This window comes from Corvus brachyrhynchos, unplaced genomic scaffold, assembly GCF_000691975.1.
Source record: "Corvus brachyrhynchos isolate BGI_N302 unplaced genomic scaffold, ASM69197v1 scaffold283, whole genome shotgun sequence".
NCBI lineage: Eukaryota > Metazoa > Chordata > Aves > Passeriformes > Corvidae > Corvus > Corvus brachyrhynchos.
The window spans coordinates 139,427-162,606 of NW_008237409.1; the positions used below are offsets into that span (position 1 = coordinate 139,427).

Sequence of the window (23,180 nt, forward strand, 5' to 3'; positions counted from 1 at the left end):
GGACGCTGCGCCGGCGCGGAGCGGTCGCTCTGGCGCAGCGTCCGTGCCGCGGAGAAGGTGCGTAGCCGGTCCCGGCCGTGCGCTGACACATCAGTCCTTCGCACTCGTCCCTAGACACTGACACGGCGTCCCTTGAACAAATGCTGGTTATTTTAAGTGTTGGGTTTCCCGGCCCACGAGTCCCGCCAGGAGCCGCGCACTGCCGGGAGCGCTTCCCCCGTACCGGTACCGCAGAGAAGCCTGCAAACACTCGGCTGTTGGGAGCTGAGAACAACTGGCACCATTCCCTCGCTGCCGCGGGTGAGGGAGCAGCTTCTGCTGGGGTACAGCAGCAGGGCACCGAGTAGCTGCTCTTGGAAAGAGTATTCAGAGATCCCAATATCCAAATAAACCCCACACTGAATATGGCACTGTACAAATTCCTTCCTTCTCACGGTGCTCTGCTGCAGCTCACGGCAACCCCCAAAGAACTCAGAAATCATAAAAGTGCAAACCAATGTATTTTTGAACGACCAACTTTCAGTTTTACATCAATCGCTTTGTCCTGACGACGTCACTCACCACCGTCCTGCGGCAGCCTCCGGCCCTGGAAAATTTCACCATCTGAGGGGAAAAAACCCAGTGACATGCGCTGCTTGTGCCAGGGGGACCCAGTGACCCAGTGCGAGTACAGAGTGACATTCCTGGGACTGCAGCTTCTACGACTGTCCCCAAACATGAACATTCCTTCTGACAGGAGCAAGGATAGTGTTTTGTCCGTCTGCCACAGAGGCCAGTCACTCCCAGAGCCATTAGAAGGTGGCTTTGGGGTCAATGTTCTAGGCATGTTATTTCCCCAGATAACCCTTGAGCTGGGAAGGATAAAAAGAAGATGAACTTTTGTTTGTATTTGCAGAACATTCATTGTAGCTTTGTACTAGACAAAGCCACTGTTCATCACTTCCAGAGCAAAAGGAAGTAGAGAGAATCAACCCTAAAATACTGAACTGTATTTAAAGTTTAATGGTAAATAAACTGGTGTATTATTTTCCTTCTGTATACTGGACAAAGTTTGGAGCTTTGGGCTTTGTTTTGTTTATCATAGTAACTTTACAGTCAGCCAAGGAGATTTCTGTCAACCTCTGCGCTGAATTCTTCATTAATTAAAGCACAATTTTCTCAGAGTAAAACCATTAATAAGCAAATACTCTATGAGTGAGCAGCAGCAGCAGTGGAAGCAATCTTTACAAACTTACCCGAAACCCTTCTCATGTCTTCCTTTTTTTGTTGTTTAATTATTTTCTATTTTCATTTGTTGAAGTATTTTTGGCATCCAAGTTAGCAATTTTCTATAATACTATCTTCTCCTATGATTTTTTTCCCTGGGAATTGGATTACAAAAACCATATAAAAAGGATCCGTGCATAGTTTTTCTTAATAAAAAAGGTTGCTTTTTTAGACAACATTTTAGTGGTTGTGGAATACTACTATTACTATATCAAAACATAACAAGTCACTCCCCAGTAAACACAGACTTTAGGCTAAAAGAAGAGATCAAATAGATCCCACGTGTCTGCATTGCTATTCTAGAATGTGATTTTTCTCCCAAGACTGACTTCAGAGGAGAGAATCCTAAAAAAGGATTGGTCACAAAAATAAATTACTATGTATGTTTGCCAGAGTTAAGTCAAACATCTCAATTCTTGTCCATCAAAACTAGGAACAAAATTGAAAATCAGGATTTTAGTATACTAACTGAGAACATTCTCTAGGAAAAGTTTGGATTTTTTTCTGCTTTTAAAAGTCAGGTGAGCCAAACTTGCAGGATATGTGTTAACATAAATATGAGTCTGGAATTTGCCTTATTGTCATAGAACCAGGATGACATCACTGCCTCAGTTTCTCCTTTCATAGAGACTAGACTGCTATCATTGCTGTTGCCTGCCCAGAAATGCGATGGTTTATGACAATAAGTATATCTTAACTTATTAGAACTGGCATAGAGACACAGCTCTTAAATGGAACCACCTCTGGGACCTGAAGCCGCCAAGGTTTTATGACACAAGAGAAAATAATGTCTTGTTTGGTATGCTGTTAGATCTTGAACGTGAACACTGAAGAAGCGAGATGCTACAAAAGATTCCTCTGTGACACCATAGTGCAATGCATTTGCATCAGAGAGAAAAGAAGGTCCAGCAATTTCATCACTGAAAACGGATCGAGATGAAACAGTGAAGTTTTTACACCCAGTGCATGAAACCCAAGACATCCCATTTTGTTCACCCATTTACCCACTGCTTTGGAATAGAATGCAAACTGATATTAACATGGGCAACATCTGTCAGGATTTTACCCATAGAATGCAAGACAGCTTCTGTAGACTGGAGAGCATCCTGCTTCAAATATGGTTAAATAACAGAGAACAGAGTATGCATTATGTTATATTTATAACAAGCCAGCACAAAGTCTGCAATTTTTATACTCCAATGCTATAATTGTAATTCAATAGAAACAAGATCATAGTTTTCAGTGGCTAAAACAATTGTCAGAACATATTTAATTAAAGGCTTAACTCTTCACTGAGTTCTCTTTTTTTGAGGTCAAGAAACTGGCAGGTAATGTGCATTTCAGAAGCCAGCCAATGACAGTCATGGTGGAGCCACTTCATCTGCAGATGCCAAACACCATTCAAGCAAGCTGCAAATTGGATGAGATAGTGTAAAGGGACTGGTTTATTGAAGGCACTGGCACTGGTACTTCTGTGACTATGATACTCCTCTAGCTTCAGACGAACGTTAGAAATCAAAGATAAAGTCAAGATTAAATGTCATGTGTCAGAAAGCATTTTATATTTTTCATTAATAAGTTGGTTAAAAATATGTCAGGCTTCTATTAGGACGCCTGGACAGCAGGTGAATTTGAAGTCAGCCATTTGCCAGGAGCAATATGCATTGACCTGAGAGCAGTGGTCTTTAAGGAACATCTTCCCAAAAAAATACTGCCACTGTTTGGAGCCCTTCCTAAGGTCCTCTAAGGAAAGAATTCTGGAGGGAGCCAGGATACATGGGGCCTGATCTGAAGGAACTCTTATTCTGTTGAACACCAAACAGGCCAGAAACAACTAATTCCCAGTAATGAAGGAATGTAAAACTTCTCAAGGTCAAGATACATAGAAAAGTTTGCAGAACAATAAACGGAATCTTATCTATTTTATAATGATTACAAATATGATTAATTTCACTTATTTTCATGATATTTTAGATTAGCATTATGGTTATGTTATTCTCCAAATAACACTTCCATAATGAGGTAGTTTGAGCCACTTTCTGTGCTATTTCATTTTTAAGCTCTTCTACTGTGGCACTGAGCAGCAGGGCTTAGGGAAAACACCAGAAAGAATTAAGTATAAAACTAAAGGAATCATTGGCATGACTTTGTAATTAATGAAGAATTAATCTCCTTTATTTTGGAATACATTTAGTATGTGTTCAGCAGATAAGAAATAAATAGTTAATTTGGTGCTGAAACTAGTAGGTACACTCATATAGACTAGCACTACAGTCACTTTTATGAAGAAAAGCATAGTCTCCAATAATGGAAATACAATTAGTGAGATTCCTTCTTACTGGCAAGTATAACTAAATATTCTGTCCAGTCATCTACAACCTCACCCACTCAGGATGAAAATAACTTTAATTGTTGGTCATTGCAAAGGTGGTGCACAAATAGTTACAGTTTCACAGATGCCTACATCAATATTTAGCAAGAATATAAACCCTCTCTTTAGTTGCATGCTAGTCAACCTGCCAGTGCTTAGAGCAAGATTATACAGCATTTGTGCAAACAAAAGTACTGATTTTCTTTGGAGCAAATCTAAATACATCTCTCATGACAAGGTTCATAACTTTTGAACACCAGGCCCACAGTTGAATATGCTGGAATTATGTCTAACACATAAACTTAGTAACATGAAGTAACCTGGAGCTTTTAAGTACACAACCGTATAAGGCACACCTTGCCATGTTACTTGCATTACATTCCACTTACTTTCTGTATTGCAGTTAAAAATATAATTAAAGTATTTGGAGATTAAATGCCACAAACCTACAGTTTATCTGGGGTGGTTTCTTCAAGCTCTCTTGTTTCCTTGCCCATGCATTACAATAATTAATATCTCTGGGTTTTAGCAGTTTTTCCCAGCTCAGAGAAAACAGCCTTTCAGTTTTTGTATCTACTCCTTTTCCTAGGCCACATTGCTGGGAACCACATTCGAGGATACCATTTTCTTTTGCTGGGAATGCCAATGTCATCTCCATTCCTTGCTCAGAAAGGCTCATTTTAATATTTTGGAAAAGAGAGAAAGATGAAAAAATAATTGCCAAGCTTTTTCCTAAATCACACCATACTTCTGGCAGCTGCTGTGCAAGTTTAACTTATTGGGCAGCCCTCAATCTACTGACAGATCAATTCAAACACAGAGCAGTAGAGTGGAGTCATCCCACACAGGAGAATGACTGCTGACAGATGTTTCATGAAGGACACCTGCACCTAACTCCCAGAGCACTGGTCATCATCAATTTAAGTAATTCCAAAAGAAAACACACAAATAAACAAAACAAAGAGCTGGGCCAAGATCATCCCCAAAACATTAACAATTTATTTGTCTGACCACTTTTCACTCAAGGCTGAAGTTATTCCTCAATATGACGCCGCAAAGGGGTGACTTTAATGGTATTTTTTGTATCCTAGGGTGACATTGCTTTGTATTGATCTGACTTATCTGTGTAAAAAGAAAGAAATGAAAACAGTCAAAGGTGAGCTCCAAAAATGAGGCAAGATAAGACAATTTTGTGTTTGTGGAGGATGTTCCCAGGAAAATTTATGTTGTTTTTTCCCCATTGTTTGTTATTAAAAAAGGAGTTAAAGTGTCCTGTGTTCTGCCCCCCCTGCTCCTTCATTTTCTTCGTCCCCATCCCTTTTTTCAGAGGAAATTCTTTTTTCCAAATTGAAGGATAACTTAGTATTGTGCACAAAAAACCCTCAAAGAAACCAAACCAACCAACCAAACAACAACAAAAAAAACCCCAAACAAAACAAAAACCAGTAGAAGACAGAGCAGACTAAGTAAGTAAGAGTATTTGCAGTCCCTTCACTTAATATGTGGAAGCTCTAAGTCAGAACCAGCCTTGAAATCTTTGTAAGATTCATGTTGCACTTTGCCTCACTAAGTGAGCTTCCAAATAAACAGAAGAGACTAAAAATGAACCAGTGAGAACATTACATCTCTGTGTTAACAGCTCCTCAAACACCCCCCCACCCCCCCCCCCCCCCCCCGCAAAACCCCTACATTTCTGATTTCTGACTCTATAGCCAAGGCAAAATATTGAAGTAAAATAGAAACTTCCTCCAGAATAATCATTCCTTAAATGAATGTGTTAACTTCGTTTCTGGTGGAAATTTGATCTTCAGCTGGCTTTCTAAAATATTTGCTAAGACCCAACCCAAGTTATTGTTCTCAAAGAATAGCTCACAAAGGAAACTACAATAAATTAGATTTCGTATCTGGAACACTCAGTTCTTTCAAGAAAATGATTTGTCTATAAAAAAATGTTTTATGAACATTATAATGGGGCTCACACTCTGGCCTGAAACAGCTTATGAAAACTCACTGAAGTGCCATGTGCCAAATAAGACTGGGAAATAATTTTGTGGGGGAAATAAAGCACTAAAGTAAACTGGGGAAGCATAACATCTTTTCTCTGACAGAAGAAACAGTCTCTTTCTTACGGCCAGAATCTACAGCCTTAGATGTAAATCTACATTTACACCATAATGAATGGGCAGCTATTGACTAAGTGCTCCAGAAAAACCTAAATGGGCAAAAAATAGTTTCAGTATAGTCAGCTCTATTTTTAAATAACTGCCAAACCTTGTATTAAGTAGTCCCTGATCACCTCAGGGCAGCATGGTATGCCTGCTTTTACTCTGTGCTGCCAATGGTGAATTTCTCTGCCAAGCAGAGGCAGTTTGCAGCGCATGGCAAATCCTCTCTGTGCCACAGATCCTTCACACAGGGGCCAGCAAAGATACACAAGGGGGAAGGTCTGATCTGATGCAGAGCAGCTGCCACTGAGATGGTTCTTCTGAGCAGAGGGGAATCAGCACCCTGCCGCTAAACCATGCAGACAAATGCTGAGCCCAACAAGTCTCTTGCAGCAGACTGCTAGCCTTGTGGTGCAAAGTACAAAAGTGTTGAAGACCTCTCAATGGCACAATGAGATTGATCAGACTTGTCAAAAGTCACACATTTATTCAACCACACTGGAAAACATTGTGGAAACTCTGTCACTTGATCCAAGTGCTCAGGATTCATTACTACCCACTTGTTCATATCTTTAGCATAGACATTTGGGGGGAACAAAAAGATGTGAAGTATCTGAAAAATGTATATGATATGTCATTACTAAAAAGGAAGAGGTGGTGTGTTAAGGAACCACTGCTGCATTTTGGGTAGGACTGATTCAGTGCTCTGTTTCTTTTTCTGGGCTGATTTTCACCGACTGCCCAATTCCAACTTTGTCTGCAATTGTTGGGTTTGGCTACAACCAGGCTGTCATTCTTTCAAATGGTAACACACCTGAGCTGGAAGACAAAGGCTGAATAAGCCAAAGACTGAGTTCAAGTGAGTCAGCTGGAATGCACTACCCGCTGCTCTGAATTCAGTGGATGACACCAAAAAATCTGAACCACTTTTCGGCTTGGGGACTTCTTCTTGATCATATAGAGAATGCTGAAAGGTTTTTCTTCTCTATTTCACAGATCTAGATATTCAACACATGGGAAGGAAATACCTTTGTTCTCCCTTTGTATGTTTTCTTGTAGTTTGGTCATTCATGTGCTCATTTATGATTGTGAGGCCATCCCCAAGCACGAGTACATTGTGGGAACAAGTTGGCACACTGGTACAAGGCCAAGCAGGAGCCCTGTGCAACAGCAGCCCAGATCATGACTCTGCAGGTTTGAGACACTCAATATTTGCAGAAACAGCATTAGCAACTTGCTATTTTGGTAAACTGGTATTTTGAGAGAAGAAAGGAAAAGCCAAGGATCCATAGAGAGTGGGAAGAAAATAAGAAAGCATTGATTTAGCTCCTCAGAGGTGGCACTGCCAGCTGTGCTGCCAGCTGGCCAGCTGACAGACTCACTGACCACGAGGAATCACACTCTGCCCTCGTATGGTAAAATGGGTACTGTTTGCTCGCTCAGCGTGGCCGAATAACCTGCCCTGACAAAACCCACACTGAGGATCCTCCCATGTTTTCTGTGGGTGCTGGGGCTGTGTGTTTTAAAGCGGGGGACAAAGGGATTCTTTTATGCCACTACCTTAGGACTATCACAACTTCTTCATCTAAACCAATAATCCTTTGATGAGCAACAAAATAAATGCCATGCCCAGTAAGTGTCTATCATGATACTTGTCCTGCAGTGCTGAAGGGTCTGTAAACCAGCTCCAATCACAAAGCAATTGTCCTTGCATTGTCCATTGTAAGTAACGTATATTTACTTAGGGCACTGGAACAGGACACCATGCATGCTTGATTCTGAAGAAAAGCCCGTTTGTGCCTGTTATACTGGAAAGTTTGTACAACACTAATTCTTAAAAACTGGTTGTGTTTCTTAGATTCTTATAATCCTTTACTCTGAAATGAATGAGACAGTTAGTAGGGTATGCCACCTGATTTGGTCCCACCAGAGCATCTTCAGAGGTGCAAACTTGAGTTATCACTTAGCTGTTGAAAGAAGAGAAACCACTGATATTCAGGTCTGAAGACACTTAAGAGTGGTGTCCAAATCTCTGCTTTGCATTATTCACTACAGCATGTACCCTCCTGGATCTTACTGGAGCAACACCATGGTACTGCAGAAGCTAATGCAGAAACAAGTGGTCCACTATGGTACACAGGAAACAATCCATGCTGTTTCTAGAAAGTTTTTATTTGCCAGGCTCTAATTGTGCAACCCACCCATTTAAATTAATATGAATCAATCACAGAATGTCATAAAAGCGTCTCAAAAAGAAACTGCTGTTAACAGTACAGAGAGGTGACACATCCAGTAAATCACAGTTACAATAAACCCAACACTCTTTATTACCCCACATGCACACTTCCCTTGCCCCAGCACTCCTGACCATGAATCACCCTGTGTGACTGTTGATGAAAATAGCATTTGCTTCCTTCTTGTCCAGCAACAGAGTGAAGCTCTTCCCTAGCTGAGGTGAGGGCAACTTCTCCCCTTCAAGAAACTTTCAGAACATTATTTTCGGCAAACAGGACAGTGAAGTGCTGTCCTACAGCTTTTAGCTGGAACCAGTTTTAGAGGAGTTTTGGTTTGCATGAACTGAGATAGCCAAGCTCAGTGTCATCTACCTATGCAAGCTCCCCTGTATCTTACTCGTAAGACAGAGCAGAGCAAGCACCTTGTATCTGGAAGCAATAACCTGCTCCTTCCCACACTGTGAACTCCATCAGAAAGCAGAAAAAGTCCCTTTCTCAAATGCACTTAGATACCTAGAGATGCAAATCAGCATTAAGTGGTGACTGCCAAAGAACAGAAGGTGCTCAGCTGTTCCTGGTTTCACTTTGTTCAAACAAATACTGTTATAAGTTTCAGGTGGTGACAAATATCTGTGAGCAAGCCATTTCTTGGCACTAGAACTGGCCTCTTCCTTAGATAGACCCTGCAAGTGGAAGCGTGCTTATCCACATGCTCCACCATTCCCCAGAAGAAGTATGAGGCTGCACCACATGCAGCCAGCTGGGTAGGCAGGGAGCCTTTGGTGGCACTCGGGAACAACATTCAGCAGAGAGTTTATGGTGCTAAGCACCCTGAAAGAGCACAGAAGATAAAGGCACGAAAATCAATTCTTGAAGCAGTTTTCTGCTCAAAAAAGCACCTGGTCATTCTGTGGATAAATATTTCCCTCACTTTTACATAAAAATGTGGTTTTCCAGTTCCATAAAGAACATTCACATTAATAACAGAACTACTGAATAGCCTACACACAATACCATGCTATATGCCAGATCTTCTACACAGAATTCTATGATTCTATAACTTAACACCTTGCACCCATTATCATGAGGTGGAAAATCAGCATGGGTGCAGAATTTGACCCTTATGTCCTCACAACACCTTGGTGAGGTAGATAGGTTCCATAACATCTTCTTTAGGAGGGGAAATAGTCAAAAAGAGGTGAACTGGCTTGCACGGGGGTACACAGCAAGTCTGGGAGCAAAACCCAGGTCATACCCACACATCCTTCTACTCTAAGACACAGCTTTACCTCCCACCCGCCTCCATCCCCAGGGCTGAAGGAAAAGCGTCCATGTACCACTGAGGAAGTACACCCAGCCCTACACCAATCATTCTGTAGACTACTTCTGTAACAGAAATGGCATAAAGAGGTTACAAACTATTACAAACTACTTTTCTCACAAGACATGAATTCCAAAGTACACAAGACAACTCCCACTGCTGTCAGCCAGCACAAGCACTAAAATCTGGCTCCCTAAATTTTTCCAGGTCATCAATTAGAGTCTTTCTCATGTCTTGACTTTGCTCAAAATTCCAGAGTTAATTAATAAGGCACATCAGGGGCTAATCCAGGAACTTCTGCAATAGGTGTGAAGTCCTATGGGCCACTAGTCATCTCCAGGCTGGCACTCAGAAAACACTGGTTGGCATGTGAAATCACACATGTGACTGAGGGAAAGGCTCCCTTCCCTCTAATTGCCACAGTGCGAGAAGCACAGAGCCAGCCTTAATGCATCATTGTCCGAGACATCAGCTGAATCATGACCAGCATGGAATTATGTTATCTCAACCCTCAATAAAGGCGTCTAAATGCAGTGAGACTTAGAAGTGAAAACAAGCCAAGAGAAAGCGTGCTGGATTTTGACTTGGAAGGATCCCACCACATGGCTGCGGCCCCACTAAAACGTAAGATAGCACAACATCACATACCCCTTCTTCACTAGACCAGTGACAACAGGGATTTCTCTGTACAGTTGCTGACTTGTAGATATAAGGAATAGGTAAGGAATGTTCAGCCTCTGCCTGAGTGCAATGTTCAATGCTAATGATTTACAAGTACATATAGTGATATAATAGTTCAAACCATTTCATCCAACAGCCTCCCCTCTCTTTATTGAAAGTCTGATAAATCCTAATTCTTGACCTTGATTGGAGGAACAATGGATCATTTGATCATACTTATGATCCCGACACATGATCCTTAAGGTTGTATAATTGCAAACACTTTTGGCTCCAGCACAACTGGAGCACGTTTGGGTTGGTTCAACCCTGAACTGATGTGTGACTGCTGGAAGGCAGCAAACACCCAACACTGGATCTAAAGTGGTGATGAGACTCTATACAGGACTTTAGGCAATAGGGAGTAGTAAGGGTCCTTTCCTTGTTTAACACACAAATTCTTCACTGCTCACTGATTTGTTGTGCTGTTTGCCCAGGTTGGGAATGTGTCCAGGTCAAACATAGGTCTTCCCCATGTGTTGATGGCCAGTGTGACACAGAAGACTCCAATGATGTTCATCACTATTCCAGATCTAACCTGTGAGGAAAAAAATCCAACAATAACCAAACACCAGCACAGCAAGTCCAAACCAGCAACACCCAAACACCAGCACAGCAAACTGCAGCGAGGCCTACTTGTACATACACAAGAAAGATGGTCATATAAATCACAGAAATAGCCATTGTATCCACTGCCTTATGCTCTTGCTTAGGTGGAGATACCAGGGAACACACTGTGCAAAGTCTTTGAGCACTTTGCTATGTATATAATGAGTCTAGGAGCTTTAAGGCATGTGTAATAAGTTGTTCTTATTAGTTAGAGAACTGCTTATGCCCTCTTCAAGTGTCCAGTTAGAAAACCAGTAATGTTTGTGTGTTCCGCCCAGAACCTGCCCTGTGTGGTCTGGCAGAAAATCAGAGGACCAGAGCCAAGGGCTACTGATTGCTACCTTCTGCTTTCAGCTCCAATGGAGACAAGGCCTCAGACACTCGCCAAAGCCCCGGAACACTGCAGAGCATGCCCGCACTTTAACCCTTCAGGTTTCAGAGACTTATGATTTGTCAATTTTTCATTTCACTTGGGCCAGTCTGTATGTCTGCCAAAGCCTGTGAGAAAAGTTCTGTTACTTCAGAGACGCAAATTTTTATCACAATATTAACACTGCAGAAGAGAGGGGCATAGGGTGGTAGTTACAGCCTGTAAGAGCTTCCTAGTACTATGGAAACACTCTGCAAAGAAAATTAAGCTCACCATATTTCAGGAAGAAAGCAATGGAGAATTTCAGATAAGATACAAGGCATCTTACCATATCCAAAACACGGATGTGGCCGTAAGAAAACACTATTGCATTTGGTGGTGTTGCAACAGGTAGCATGAAGGCAAATGAAGCACTGAGAGTACCAGGCAGCATAACATACAAAGGGTGGATCTTGACAGATGCAGCCTGAAATGAAATGGAGAGAATATCACTCTGGAGGTGTTTGAAAAGAAAAGTATAAAGGATCAATCTACCCCAGACCACTGAGATACATAGGCTTATTTTGTTTCCTTGTATTACATCACCAGAATAATTTACAAACATTTTATTCTGAAATCTGTATGTGCTTAAACATAACTTTGCTGTTGTTTCCTGTCCCATGATACTTAAAAACAAGGTTTGATTCTTTCATGTTGTTTGTTTTGCTCTATGGTATAATTTGGAGTTCTGGTCAAATATATCCAACAATCTTTTCTTTGACCTCAGACCACCCTTTTTCCAGGGAACACAGGAATGGGATTATAATTACTAGGCACATGGAGTGACACTCTAAGACTTTACATAAACTCTGTTGGAATCAAAACTTAAGTGCCAATTTAAGTCACTAATAGCTCAGTACCTTGACTGGGGTAATTTTACTTTGGTGAAATAGTCTAGAACAAAGTGCTTTTCCTTTCCCAAATAAAGAACAAAGTAACCTATTTTTCTCTTTATGCCACAGTTTCTAATCTGCTCAGAAAAGGCAGCAAAACTTACCAGGTTTTCCTCCCTAAGTTTTAAAATTGTTCTGGGTTCCTATGAGAAATGACACATTACTAATAATCAGGCTTACCACTTTGTGTATTTTAGCACAAAATGTGAAGATGCATCATTCAAAGGCATCATCAGAGAGTGCTGGATTTTGTTTTGGTTTGGGTTTTGTGTGTGTGTGTTTTTCCAGTTCTAAATGATGGTTCAAAATGACCAAAGTAACTGATGTTTGCTGATCTGTATTGCTAAAGGGACTTCACTTTCTCCAGGGCCAAGGCACACACCTTACAGAAGGCACAACGTGGCTTCCTTTTAAGTGAGGAAACACTGGAGCAACATCCAAGACATTAAATGTAATATTGCTTTGCCACCCAGTTTAACTCTGATCTTCCAGCTGACACGACAACAGGATGGAAGCAGTCTTACCATGGACGAAAAGACAGGCAGGAAGAGGGTGGCTGTGGCCACATTACTGGTGCACTCAGTGAAGACAGCTATAATAAGGGAGAGCACTGTTGCAATGGCCCATGGCGGGATAGATCCCAGTGGAGTCATTTGATGACCCAGCCAAGCTGAGAGCCCAGAGTTCTGACAAGAAAAAAAGTGAGTTTCAGTGAGGTTTAGAATCCCTGACTCACAAGCAGGGAAGTCATGTTATGTGCAACATTCCTGTCCAATAACGCTAAAGGAGTCCTGAATTATACAAACACCATCCAGGAAAGTACAACGATTTGTCACAAAAATGGAAAAAAATTCCTTGCCAACTAGACATAATACTGTATCCCACTTTTCTGATTCTTCTGGAAATCAAATACTTGCTCACACTTAGGTTACAAAATTATGGTTTTCTTGCTAAACAGAAAGTGTTATTTCTGAGGCCATTGCAAAAACTTAATGTATGGCCCAGAAACTTCTTCTAGGGTTTCTGAAGGTTATGATTCTGTCTGAATGCTCTGTTGTAGGAACACAGTCAGTAGTTGATACAAAAAGGTTACAAAATCTCTGACTTGATGGTTTTTAATGCTCTGGAGCTTTAATAATTTATGTATGATGTATGTAGATGAAAGTAAGCCCCCAGAGCTTTAATTTGCCCCATGGTTTAAACCTAATTAGCCACAAAACTTAGATGTGAACACGACTTTCCCCCAAGTATGGCCCTACTGATATCTAAGGCTTGCTTTGATTTAGATGCATCTTAGCAGCGGTGAAGGAAACAGTGTGGTTCACCTCAAGATTCCTTCCTGGTTTGGGAATTTAGCTGCATTTTCTGTGAATTTATGAACACAGCATCAACCCAGGATTTTCTTTCTGAAAGTGGTTTTGGTTTAAGTCTGAAGATGTATAACCTTTAAACAAACCGCAAATGGTTCTGAAAATCTTACAAGTGTTATCTATGCTTCTATTTTTCTAGCCATGGCTGGGATTGGGATGATTACAGAAATAAGAAAGGATGCTTTCCTGGACTGTCCAGACAGTGAAGATCCCAACCTACTTGGAAGTCTCAAAGAGGTAAGATAAATTAAAGAAACTTGGTCAGAGCACAAAAACTCCTAAAAAAGACTCACAAGCGTTCACGTCTCCTCAGTTTTTGCTAATTTAGATCTGCCTCCAGATCTGAACTTCTCTACTGGGTTTGGCTTTGGGTGCATGCCCAGTAATACAGGACTAGATAACAAACCAGGGAAGTTCGCCTTTGAGTCAGAGAAAAACAGATGTCAGGACATACTGCGCTTGCATCAGCCAAAGCAAAACCTCCTCCCAGCAGCAGCACAATGCTCCAGGGCATCTTCCTTTGAACCACATTCCAGTCTAGCAGCGGGGCTGATAAAAATGGCTTTTTAATATCTGAAGTGAGAAATGAAAAGTAGAACATGTTTTAGGAGAGCGAAGACACTTTGTCTCCTGTTCTGTAAGATACCAGTGGGCAGATGCACATAACTGACAAATCTGCACAGGGTGAGGGTAACACACGTGAGCACGGACTGTGCCCCAGCCCTGCCCAACAAGTGAGATAGGTGAGCTGCTCTAAAGAACTGCATGTAAATCCAGTGCATGCTTCTGCCTTGTTAGCTGAGTGGGTTAGCTGTTTCACAATATTACAATCCCTCTTTTAAATACCTTCTTCAGTCTGTTCAGAGTCAGACATGCTTTGACTCCAGGCTATGAATTTGGGCTTATGAGCAGGAAGGATAAACAGTAGCAGGGCAATAAACACAGCAGGAGCAGAATCAGTGATATACCTAATGAAGAAAAGAGGATATAGGTTAGAAAATGGACATCTTAGGACATACTGCGCTTGCATCAGCCAAAGCAAAACCTCCTCCCAGCAGCAGCACAATGCTCCAGGGCATCTTCCTTTGAACCACATTCCAGTCTAGCAGCGGGGCTGATAAAAATGGCTTTTTAATATCTGAAGTGAGAAATGAAAAGTAGAACATGTTTTAGGAGAGCGAAGACACTTTGTCTCCTGTTCTATAAGATACCAGTGGGCAGATGCACATAACTGACAAATCTGCACAGGGTGAGGGTAACACACGTGAGCACGGACTGTGCCCCAGCCCTGCCCAACAAGTGAGATAGGTGAGCTGCTCTAAAGAACTGCATGTAAATCCAGTGCATGCTTCTGCCTTGTTAGCTGAGTGGGTTAGCTGTTTCACAATATTACAATCCCTCTTTTAAATACCTTCTTCAGTCTGTTCAGAGTCAGACATGCTTTGACTCCAGGCTATGAATTTGGGCTTATGAGCAGGAAGGATAAACAGTAGCAGGGCAATAAACACAGCAGGAGCAGAATCAGTGATATACCTAATGAAGAAAAGAGGATATAGGTTAGAAAATGGACATCTTTCTCCTAGAAAAGGGCTGCCTTCCAGCACTCTAGTCACTGCTCTTTGCCATCTGGGGCTTGAGCAAAATGGGTCGTTAGCTCATGTCTGAGGTCTCTCAGACCTGCTATAACATAAACACAGTAATAAAAGAAACAAACTACAATACACATTAATAACCAGAGTCCCGGATGACAACTCATCCCTCCTGGAGCAGGGTTCCATCTCTGTGCTGAAGCCAAGATTCAACAGTTGTATCTCAAAGATGGACATCTAAAGAAATGGCCTGAATGATAATAAACATGTATTTTATGTTCCTAACATGCCATGCACGAACACTATGCAAAGAAGCCATTCAAAGCACAAAATCAATTTTCCAGTGAGTTCTAAGGTATTAGTTAGAGGCAGTATTACCAAATATTCAAATGTCACTGCAACTGATTGGAGCTCATAAAAACAAAATACGAAGGTGTATGTCAGTGTGACTGAGACCAGCATTACAGAATTTTCTCTTCCTTTAGGAGGTTCAGCTTGCTCCATGTCTCAGTCTCCAGCCTTTTCACTGCAGCACAAACTGTCAAATCATAGATAATTGGTGGTGTCATGTACAAGCCATTGGATCAAGCCCAGCAAACATGAAGTCAGGTAAAGTTGGAATTAATGACCCCACACTCAAAATGGAACATATGAGCAAGGGAATCTTTTTAGTAACCAAGAGGGTAAAAGATGGAAAAAACACCTAAGAACTTACTTTTCTCCTTCTGGGAAGAGCCTGGTGGCCCAGCCTTTTACAAAACCTGGGTGTCTGGAAAACCACAAGAGCACCAGCAATACAAACATAAGGAGGACATTGAATTCAGCATAAGAGATAGGGCCTAACTTCTTCATTTCTGCCTTCAGCACATTGTATGCAGCTTTTTCTTTGGCAGTTCTCTCTGTCCCACAGCCCCAGCTTTTTTTAAAGCTTTAAGAAAAATGGAGAAAAAAACCCTGTGAGTATGAACATATTAGAGGGATTTAACATCCTTATCACTCTGAAGCTATCACTCTTGGGGACAGACACAGACTACAGCAGAGGCCAGAAATAAAGAAATTACAACAGTGCCAAAGTATTTTGTGGGGACACGCCAGTTCTCACAGAAGAATGGGATCTATCAAAGGATGGCAATTTGGAGTAACCTGGGATGAAAAACTCAGGTTTGAATCAATGGCTGCAAACCAGCTTTGCCAGCTCTCCTAGGGCTGAAATTCACAGATGAGAGATTGAAAAATAAAAAGGCAGTTCTGTCTGAAGATTAAGAATGTATAAGGCTTTTGCCTTAGTGTACCTCTCATGAACACAAAAGGTTTCCAGACCTCAAAATTTCTGTGAAACGGACCTGCTCTCTGCTACCAAATTAATAACTTGTCAGTGCATTTGTTTTACCCAGATGTCTCAGTAAGCTGATCTGCACTAATTTACTGAGGGGTTTACACAATACTGTGTAGATAAATACTCACTTGAGTCCCATGAAGGAGCACTGTAACCAAAGCCAAGCTAGCACCAACATCAGGATCATGTTTGGGAATGCAAATCCAAACCAGGAAGCAAAATTCACAATATCATTATTGTTGGGGTATAACCTGTAAAGAAATGACTTTCTGTATGAACGTCAAAACATTTAGTAATCTACTCTCCCTTTAATATGTGCTAGTGACAATTATACATGTACATGTAGGACAACCATTACAAGCAATCATAGGCAACATCCACAGCCTAACTGAAGTCACGGAGGAAGACAGCCTGATTTCAGAGCAGAACTCAAATGATCCTCAATTTTCCCAGTGTCTTACTTTGATGCATATAGGAGCTTATGTTGATACTTTGTGTCTCAGTCAGACAAGTGTGGCTGAAAGATCTCCCATACATCCTAGGTACCTTTCACTTCCAGCACACCTGCTCATTTATCCCAAGACAGGATATTTTTTCTTCCTCCCAATTCATTCTAATAAGAGAGCAAGAAATGTCTTTCCTGAAATTAATACCTGCACTTCTGCTGCCTTCAACAGAAGAAAAAGTTGCTAGTTGGCTTGAAAGAATGAAGACAGTGTTTTAAGAACAGCAATTTTTTTCTTCCCTGTGTCCACCAATAATGATCGGAGGAAAAATATCAATAGCAAACTTCCAGCTGGGTATTAAAACCAACAGATAATGTAGCAGCTGAGGCTGAAGTCCTTTCAAAACAAGGAAGCAATGTTGAGGGACTGATGTTGAGTCTGCAAAATTTCCACTGTGGATTGGGTGTCATGGAAATCAGTTCCCAAACTCAGTTTAGCAATGAGAGTACAACACAACTGTACAATTTCCACAGGCACAGTATGGAGGAAGAGTATTACAGGAGGGCCCAAGTTCCTTCTAGCGCTCTTCAGTGTGCTTATAAGTAATCTACATTCTTCTGGTGCTCTTTACTGCAGTTCCTCATCTGATGTGCTGTATTTCAGTTGAAAAAGAGGACACACAAGAACCAATATCTCATAATCAACCACTATTTCCAATTTTCTCAGAAGACCTATAATTCCATCACAAAGCCTCCTTTTAAAAGATGCTGAGGCAAAAAAAATGAGGCCCAACTCTTCATACACATTTCTCACTCTCAGCTCCTCAACTTATTGCTTAAAGTTCGCAACTCAAATTGTCATCTAAGGCCAGTCAACTGGTCACAGAAACAGTACGACAGTATAACTAAAAGAAGCAGCAAAAATGACTTACTGATTCATCTGTCCTTTCAGTACCATGTTTGGTCCTGTTCCAGTAAGTGTTGCAGTTCCTCCAATGCTGGCAGCATAGCATACACAAAGTGTCATTCCCTTGCATATACGCTTCCTCATTTTCTTTTCCTCAGAAGATCTGGGGTCATCAGGGACTTGTCCATTGCTTATGGCTAGACACAAAGAAAATGACTTGCCTCAGGTAAAACTGGAAAGGCAGAGAGTTCAGGATAGGGCCTGTAGGCTCAGTGCTTCCAGTTTGTATGTGCCATTTATTTTAATTTAAAAACTCACAGACATGTCCCTAAATACTTTGGACTAATGTTCATGAGGAGCTGAAGAAAGAGGCTGACAGTCTGGGTTTACATGATCCAAGGACGCTCTTGTCCACATCAGTGCCACAGCTCCTCATCAGTAATTTCTTATTTCACAGAGAGGCTTACCATCAGCCAAATATTGTAGTCACTGGAACCATTCCAATCCCACAGTGAGAACCCAACTAGCTTTAACAGATATGAATACAGGCAGAAAAAACCCTCACTGAAACCCAAATCCTTGCTTGGCATAACTTAATCAATATGTTCTGCCAGTTTACAATAACCATGAAACTTTACTGCTGTGTCCACTGTTCTCTGAAGCTAACACTCTAATCTTGAAGTCTGACTGGACTAATGGAGCAGGACAAAGAATTTATGTCAATTACAACCAACTCAACAATATCAAAGGGTATTTTTTGCACACTCTAATTATCTTCACTACACTTGGGATCTGATCTTTAATCATATTTAATAATATAGCCCTCTGTAACAGCACAGCAGAGCAGCGAAATGAGAGGGACTGAGTTTATGCACATATTTCAAATGAAGTAAAACCTACTGCAGAACCACAGTATTGGCAGAGGACCTTGAGGTAAGATCAGGGTAAGATCACACACAAGAGCAGCTTGTCTACTGTGAGTCAAATTACACCAGTTCCTCTTTTCCACGTGGCTTTTAAAGTAGTCCTCTTTCTTCTCCCCACCTCCACATACAATCTGGTCAATAAAGAGATATTTATTACCCTAGAACCAAAATAGATTGTGTTCACATGATTTTTTTCAAATAGCCCTACATGGCTTAGAAGCTGAATCCTCACTGATAATCACAAGATTTAAAAAGTGGGATGCTAGGGGTGTGGATGGTTATTTCCCACAGGATATGCTTTTCACTTCCCTAAACAGGCAGTTAAGTCTGGGGAAACTGTAGGAGGATGACTCCAGCTCAAAGGAAAGAACATAACAACCTGTCTGGGATCTAGCACTAGCATACAAAATGGCAGCCATCAAAATTGGAAGCTATTTTGTAAAACCTAAATGTTATGTATTTAGGGGGTTTCAGTCAGGTTACCATCCTCTTTCCTTGGAAAGGGTACACAGCAATCCTAGGTTGGGGAGCTGCGAGTGTAGCAAGCTCAGTAGCATCAGCTTTTTGGTGAGCAGGCCCTTACCATGCACTGCAGTGGACTCTGATGTGCTCTTTTCTTCCAGCTCAATAACTGTATTTGTTTGCCCAGCTGCTTGTTCCATCATGGTCACATCATACTCCGTGTTGTCCATTTGATCCAGGACAGCCTGGACAATGGGAACCATCATGGCAGTGGTAGCTGTGTTACTTATCCACATGGACAGGAAGGCAGTGACTATCATAAATCCCAGCATGAGGCTGAAAAGAGAGAAAAACGCAGAGGAGAGGGGAAGAGAGTGAACAGACGCTGCTGAGCTTTGTAGTCACTGTAATTTGGAGAGCAGAGCCCAACAGGGATGTGTGCAGCATCCAGTAATACAGAGCAGGATCAGACTCCCTTCTAGGACAGCTCTGCCACCTTCACTGAAGGAATCCCAGTGCATGATTAAGTCTGTCATAATTTTGTCCCCAATGGCAAGCCTCTACAATTTAGTCAGATGCTAGTTTTGGATAAAGGACAAATAAACTATTCCTGTTGCTAGACTTCATTTCTGAGAACTCTGTCCAAGTACAGCTCAATTGGTTCTTGAAGGAACCTTTCTCTGCTGACTGTTAAACATTATCCCTAGGTCTCTCCTAAACTGAGGTAAGAGGTAAGAAAAAACCAATGGAATACTCTTACAGTGCAGGTTTCACCCCAAGAATCAGAAGGACCCTCAGTGCAATCCTTTTGTGAAGATTCCACTGTTCAACAGAAATTGCAACAATCAGCCCTCCAACGAAGAGCATGTTTGTGTCGTTTAGGTACTGCAAGCAAACCTGAAAGACAGAGAAGGTAAGTCAGGCCCAAATGTTGCTTCTTACTTGCTTCACTAGTGCATTTTGCCTACTACCCTCTCAAATCCACGGACTGGACCCAACCCCACCCAACACTGGCAGAAGAGGCAGCTGCTGCCTGAGAGCTCCTTGCAGTTTCCTGAACCCTTGATCACCTGTGTAACTGCTGAATTGCCTGTGCAGGAGCTCTTTGTGCATCATTGTGCAAAATGACACTGGATTCCTAAAACACAGCTGGGGGCTCAAAGTATGGAAGGCACTGGAAATGTCAAGCTCCAAAATGGCTTTCTCAGCACCTTCAACAACCACACCTGCCTTTACCAGCTTGTTGGGCAGTAGTGAAGCTGGGCTACAGAACTTGAATACAGCCTCTGCCTTGGACTAATGCTCCAGTACAAACAGTCCAGGATGAGTTCTGGAGAGAACACAGCATACCTGCTGGCACCATGCCATCTATCCTCTTAGAAGTTTGTCCCATACATTTTGAGATCTCCCAGAAGATCTGTCAGCACTACTTTCTCAGAGGTTATGAACACACAGACTGCTGGCACTAGTGGGATGCTCTCCAGCAGGATCCATGCCCAAAACAGACCCTTCCCTCTACCACCTCAAGCCCTCCCCTCTTAACAGTTTGGGCAAATGTGTATGTAGTTCAGCATCTTCCCATATAAGAACCCTGAACACTAATACAGACTTGTTGGCTAAATATTGATGAGGGATCAGAGCACTGGATTTCCCTGTATCAGACCTGGATTGCATGAATGAATTCCTTACTGATTTAGAGCTCTGAACTCCAAGCAGAGGGAAAAATACCACTGGCATGAGGGAGGTGACAGCCAGGGGAATCACTTCAGTGCACCAGTACACAGCCATGATGATGATGATATATGCACATTTGGCCTCCTACAACATAATAGAAAACACATTTAAGCATTAGAAACCGTTTTTAAAGATAAGAAATACATTGGTAGCTCTTACAAGTGGCTCACACACTCCACTGTCTGTAGCTTAACAAATTACATTGAATGAGGACTTAAACTTGTGCTCTTAAATCATGTTCTGAAGTCACTTGTCTAAAAACATCTTTTTGACCAAGAAGACCATAGTGTTTGCTTTAATCCATCCACACAATATAAATGCTGTGAGAAAAACAAATCTTTCACCATGAGGTAAGTGCACAGTTCGCCATGTGCAATTACCTCTTGGTGGTTGAGGTCAGCAGATTTTACATCTAGAAGCCAAGAACAGCAATATAGAGTTAATTTTTCTAAACGGATGACCAAGTTTCCCAGTGTGGATGATTAGCTTGCCTGAAATTCACAAGTCTTTGATGTATATCCTGTAACACAGCTGAACTCAGAAACTATTTCACTGAATAATTTAAAAGTTCTCTGCTTTTTAAAGTAACTACTAAAGTAAAACTCTTTTATAATTTTTTTTTTTTTTGTGACTAAGCACATTAGAGGTATTAAACAACTTTCCCAAATCTTATGGTCCCTACCTGCTAAGGGGATTCCCTAGATTAGAATTCTTGCAACCTGTCTTTTTGGGCTGTGGATCAGGCATTTCTGTATCCCAGCCTTCCGTGGTTTGTACTCTAAAAATTGTTGGGAGAAGCAAGCCTTCATTAGCTAACAGTGAACTGTTTGAAAGCTGAAGTCAGTGTTCTGTAGTTCAGTACTTGCTCCTATTTAGGGCATGTGTTTATAGGATTTTACTTTAATACAACAAATATGACTTTATTGCTAAAATAAATGGTGTGACAGTGACATTTAAAAACTGACATCAGGTGATATTTATAAGTAGGGCTGCATTTTTCTTAACTTTGTTGAGAAGTTTAAGAACCAGGAAACACCTTTCGTAAGTAATTTGAATTTTTTTCCCCTCAGGTACAAGTTTTGAAAAAAAAAATTTCTTCAGAGACTAGGAGATACCAGGCAGATCCTATTGAAGTCTCTTCCCTTCATACATATAAGGTGAGCCCACAATACAATTCATGCTGTACTGCAGTAATGCAGGGCTAGAACTGACTGTGGTTAATCTGTTGCTAGTATGAAAGACAGATAAACAATTCTAAGTGAATAAAATTCAAAACACTGGGTTTAGAGACTAAAGAGTAAATAATTTATGTGGAGTTCAAAAATACAACCAGGCTTATAAATTAACTCCAACCACCATGGCCAATTCAAACGACCAAAGATTTGCAATTAAATATGTATTTGTACTTATATCTATGTTTATCTGTGATTTATGGGAACAGTCACAGAATGTCTCTTTGATGTTTCTGTACAGTTGACACAAAATGCAGTGACCTGCCTCCTGGCTGAGAGATGAAAAAGCAGTCATTGACTGAAGTATTACTTTCCCATTGTGAAATACTGTAATTTCTTAGGTTATACTAATGACACAATATGCCTACAAATAATGGCAAACTGAGGACATATTTAATTTTTTTTTGGAAATTATCTTTCCTAGCTTTGACCAAAGTAGAGCTTAACAGTCAGGAATTCCTCACTATATAAAGCACCACCATTCAACTGAAAGGCCAGGTTGGTATTACTTAGGTAAACCAGAGAGCTGGCAATTTGGTTTATAAGCACAGATCAAATTTTCCTGTACTTTAAAACAGACTGAGCAACACAAGTTGCTCAGAAGAAAGGCTGGTTTTAGCATTAGAATAGTCTCCAAAGCTCTAGTAGGCTAAAATAATGCGAACTGAGCTTTCACACTTGGTCAAGAAGGCTACAAGACAATGAACGCCATACTTCCCTGGGTTATTCCAATTTTATGCTGGTGTAACTCCAGTGAACGCAAAGGAGTTGTGCCATCGCCATCCCTGGAGTAAGATGGATGAATTGGAGGACATGGTATTTGAAATCCTGACCAATACATACAACACAGCGCCGGCTCCCGACTGCATCAGGATGGAGAATGTCAGCAAGCAACGTGCTGGGAGTAGCAGAGCCTCAGCAGAGAGCTGGGGGACGCACTCCTGCCCTTCAGCCCACTCCAGTCGCTACGACATAATGCGGGACCATTTCAAACGCGCCGGCCAGCTACGCATGGGTTTGTCTTGGCCCAAAATGAATAGCATCTGTTTGGCACGATGGGTTGGGTCCATGGGAGCCACAGGGAGCAGGGCCGGAGACGGGTGGAGGGGGGATCACCTGGGGGGCAGCAGGGCAGGAGCCGGGCTCTGTTCCCGCAGGGGCCCCGCAGGCACTTACCCGCGTGGGCACAGCGAG

The 23,180-nt window shown here is 41.6% G+C and overlaps 1 protein-coding gene across 1 annotated transcript; it reads right to left on the bottom strand.

Annotated features, from left to right (window-relative positions):
• Positions 1-7,953: 7,953 nt before the first annotated feature.
• On the bottom strand, positions 7,954-23,180 carry SLC13A5 (solute carrier family 13 member 5). Its single transcript, XM_008631065.2, has 12 exons — positions 23,163-23,180; positions 20,710-20,838; positions 19,781-19,917; positions 19,142-19,356; positions 17,658-17,829; positions 16,409-16,531; positions 15,660-15,872; positions 14,767-14,888; positions 14,375-14,493; positions 12,510-12,671; positions 11,382-11,519; positions 7,954-10,612 (listed from the first exon to the last, which is right to left on the bottom strand). Exons 2-12 carry the CDS (start codon positions 20,806-20,808, stop codon positions 10,484-10,486), a joined length of 1,629 nt encoding a protein of 542 aa, XP_008629287.1. The 5' UTR covers positions 20,809-20,838; positions 23,163-23,180; the 3' UTR covers positions 7,954-10,483.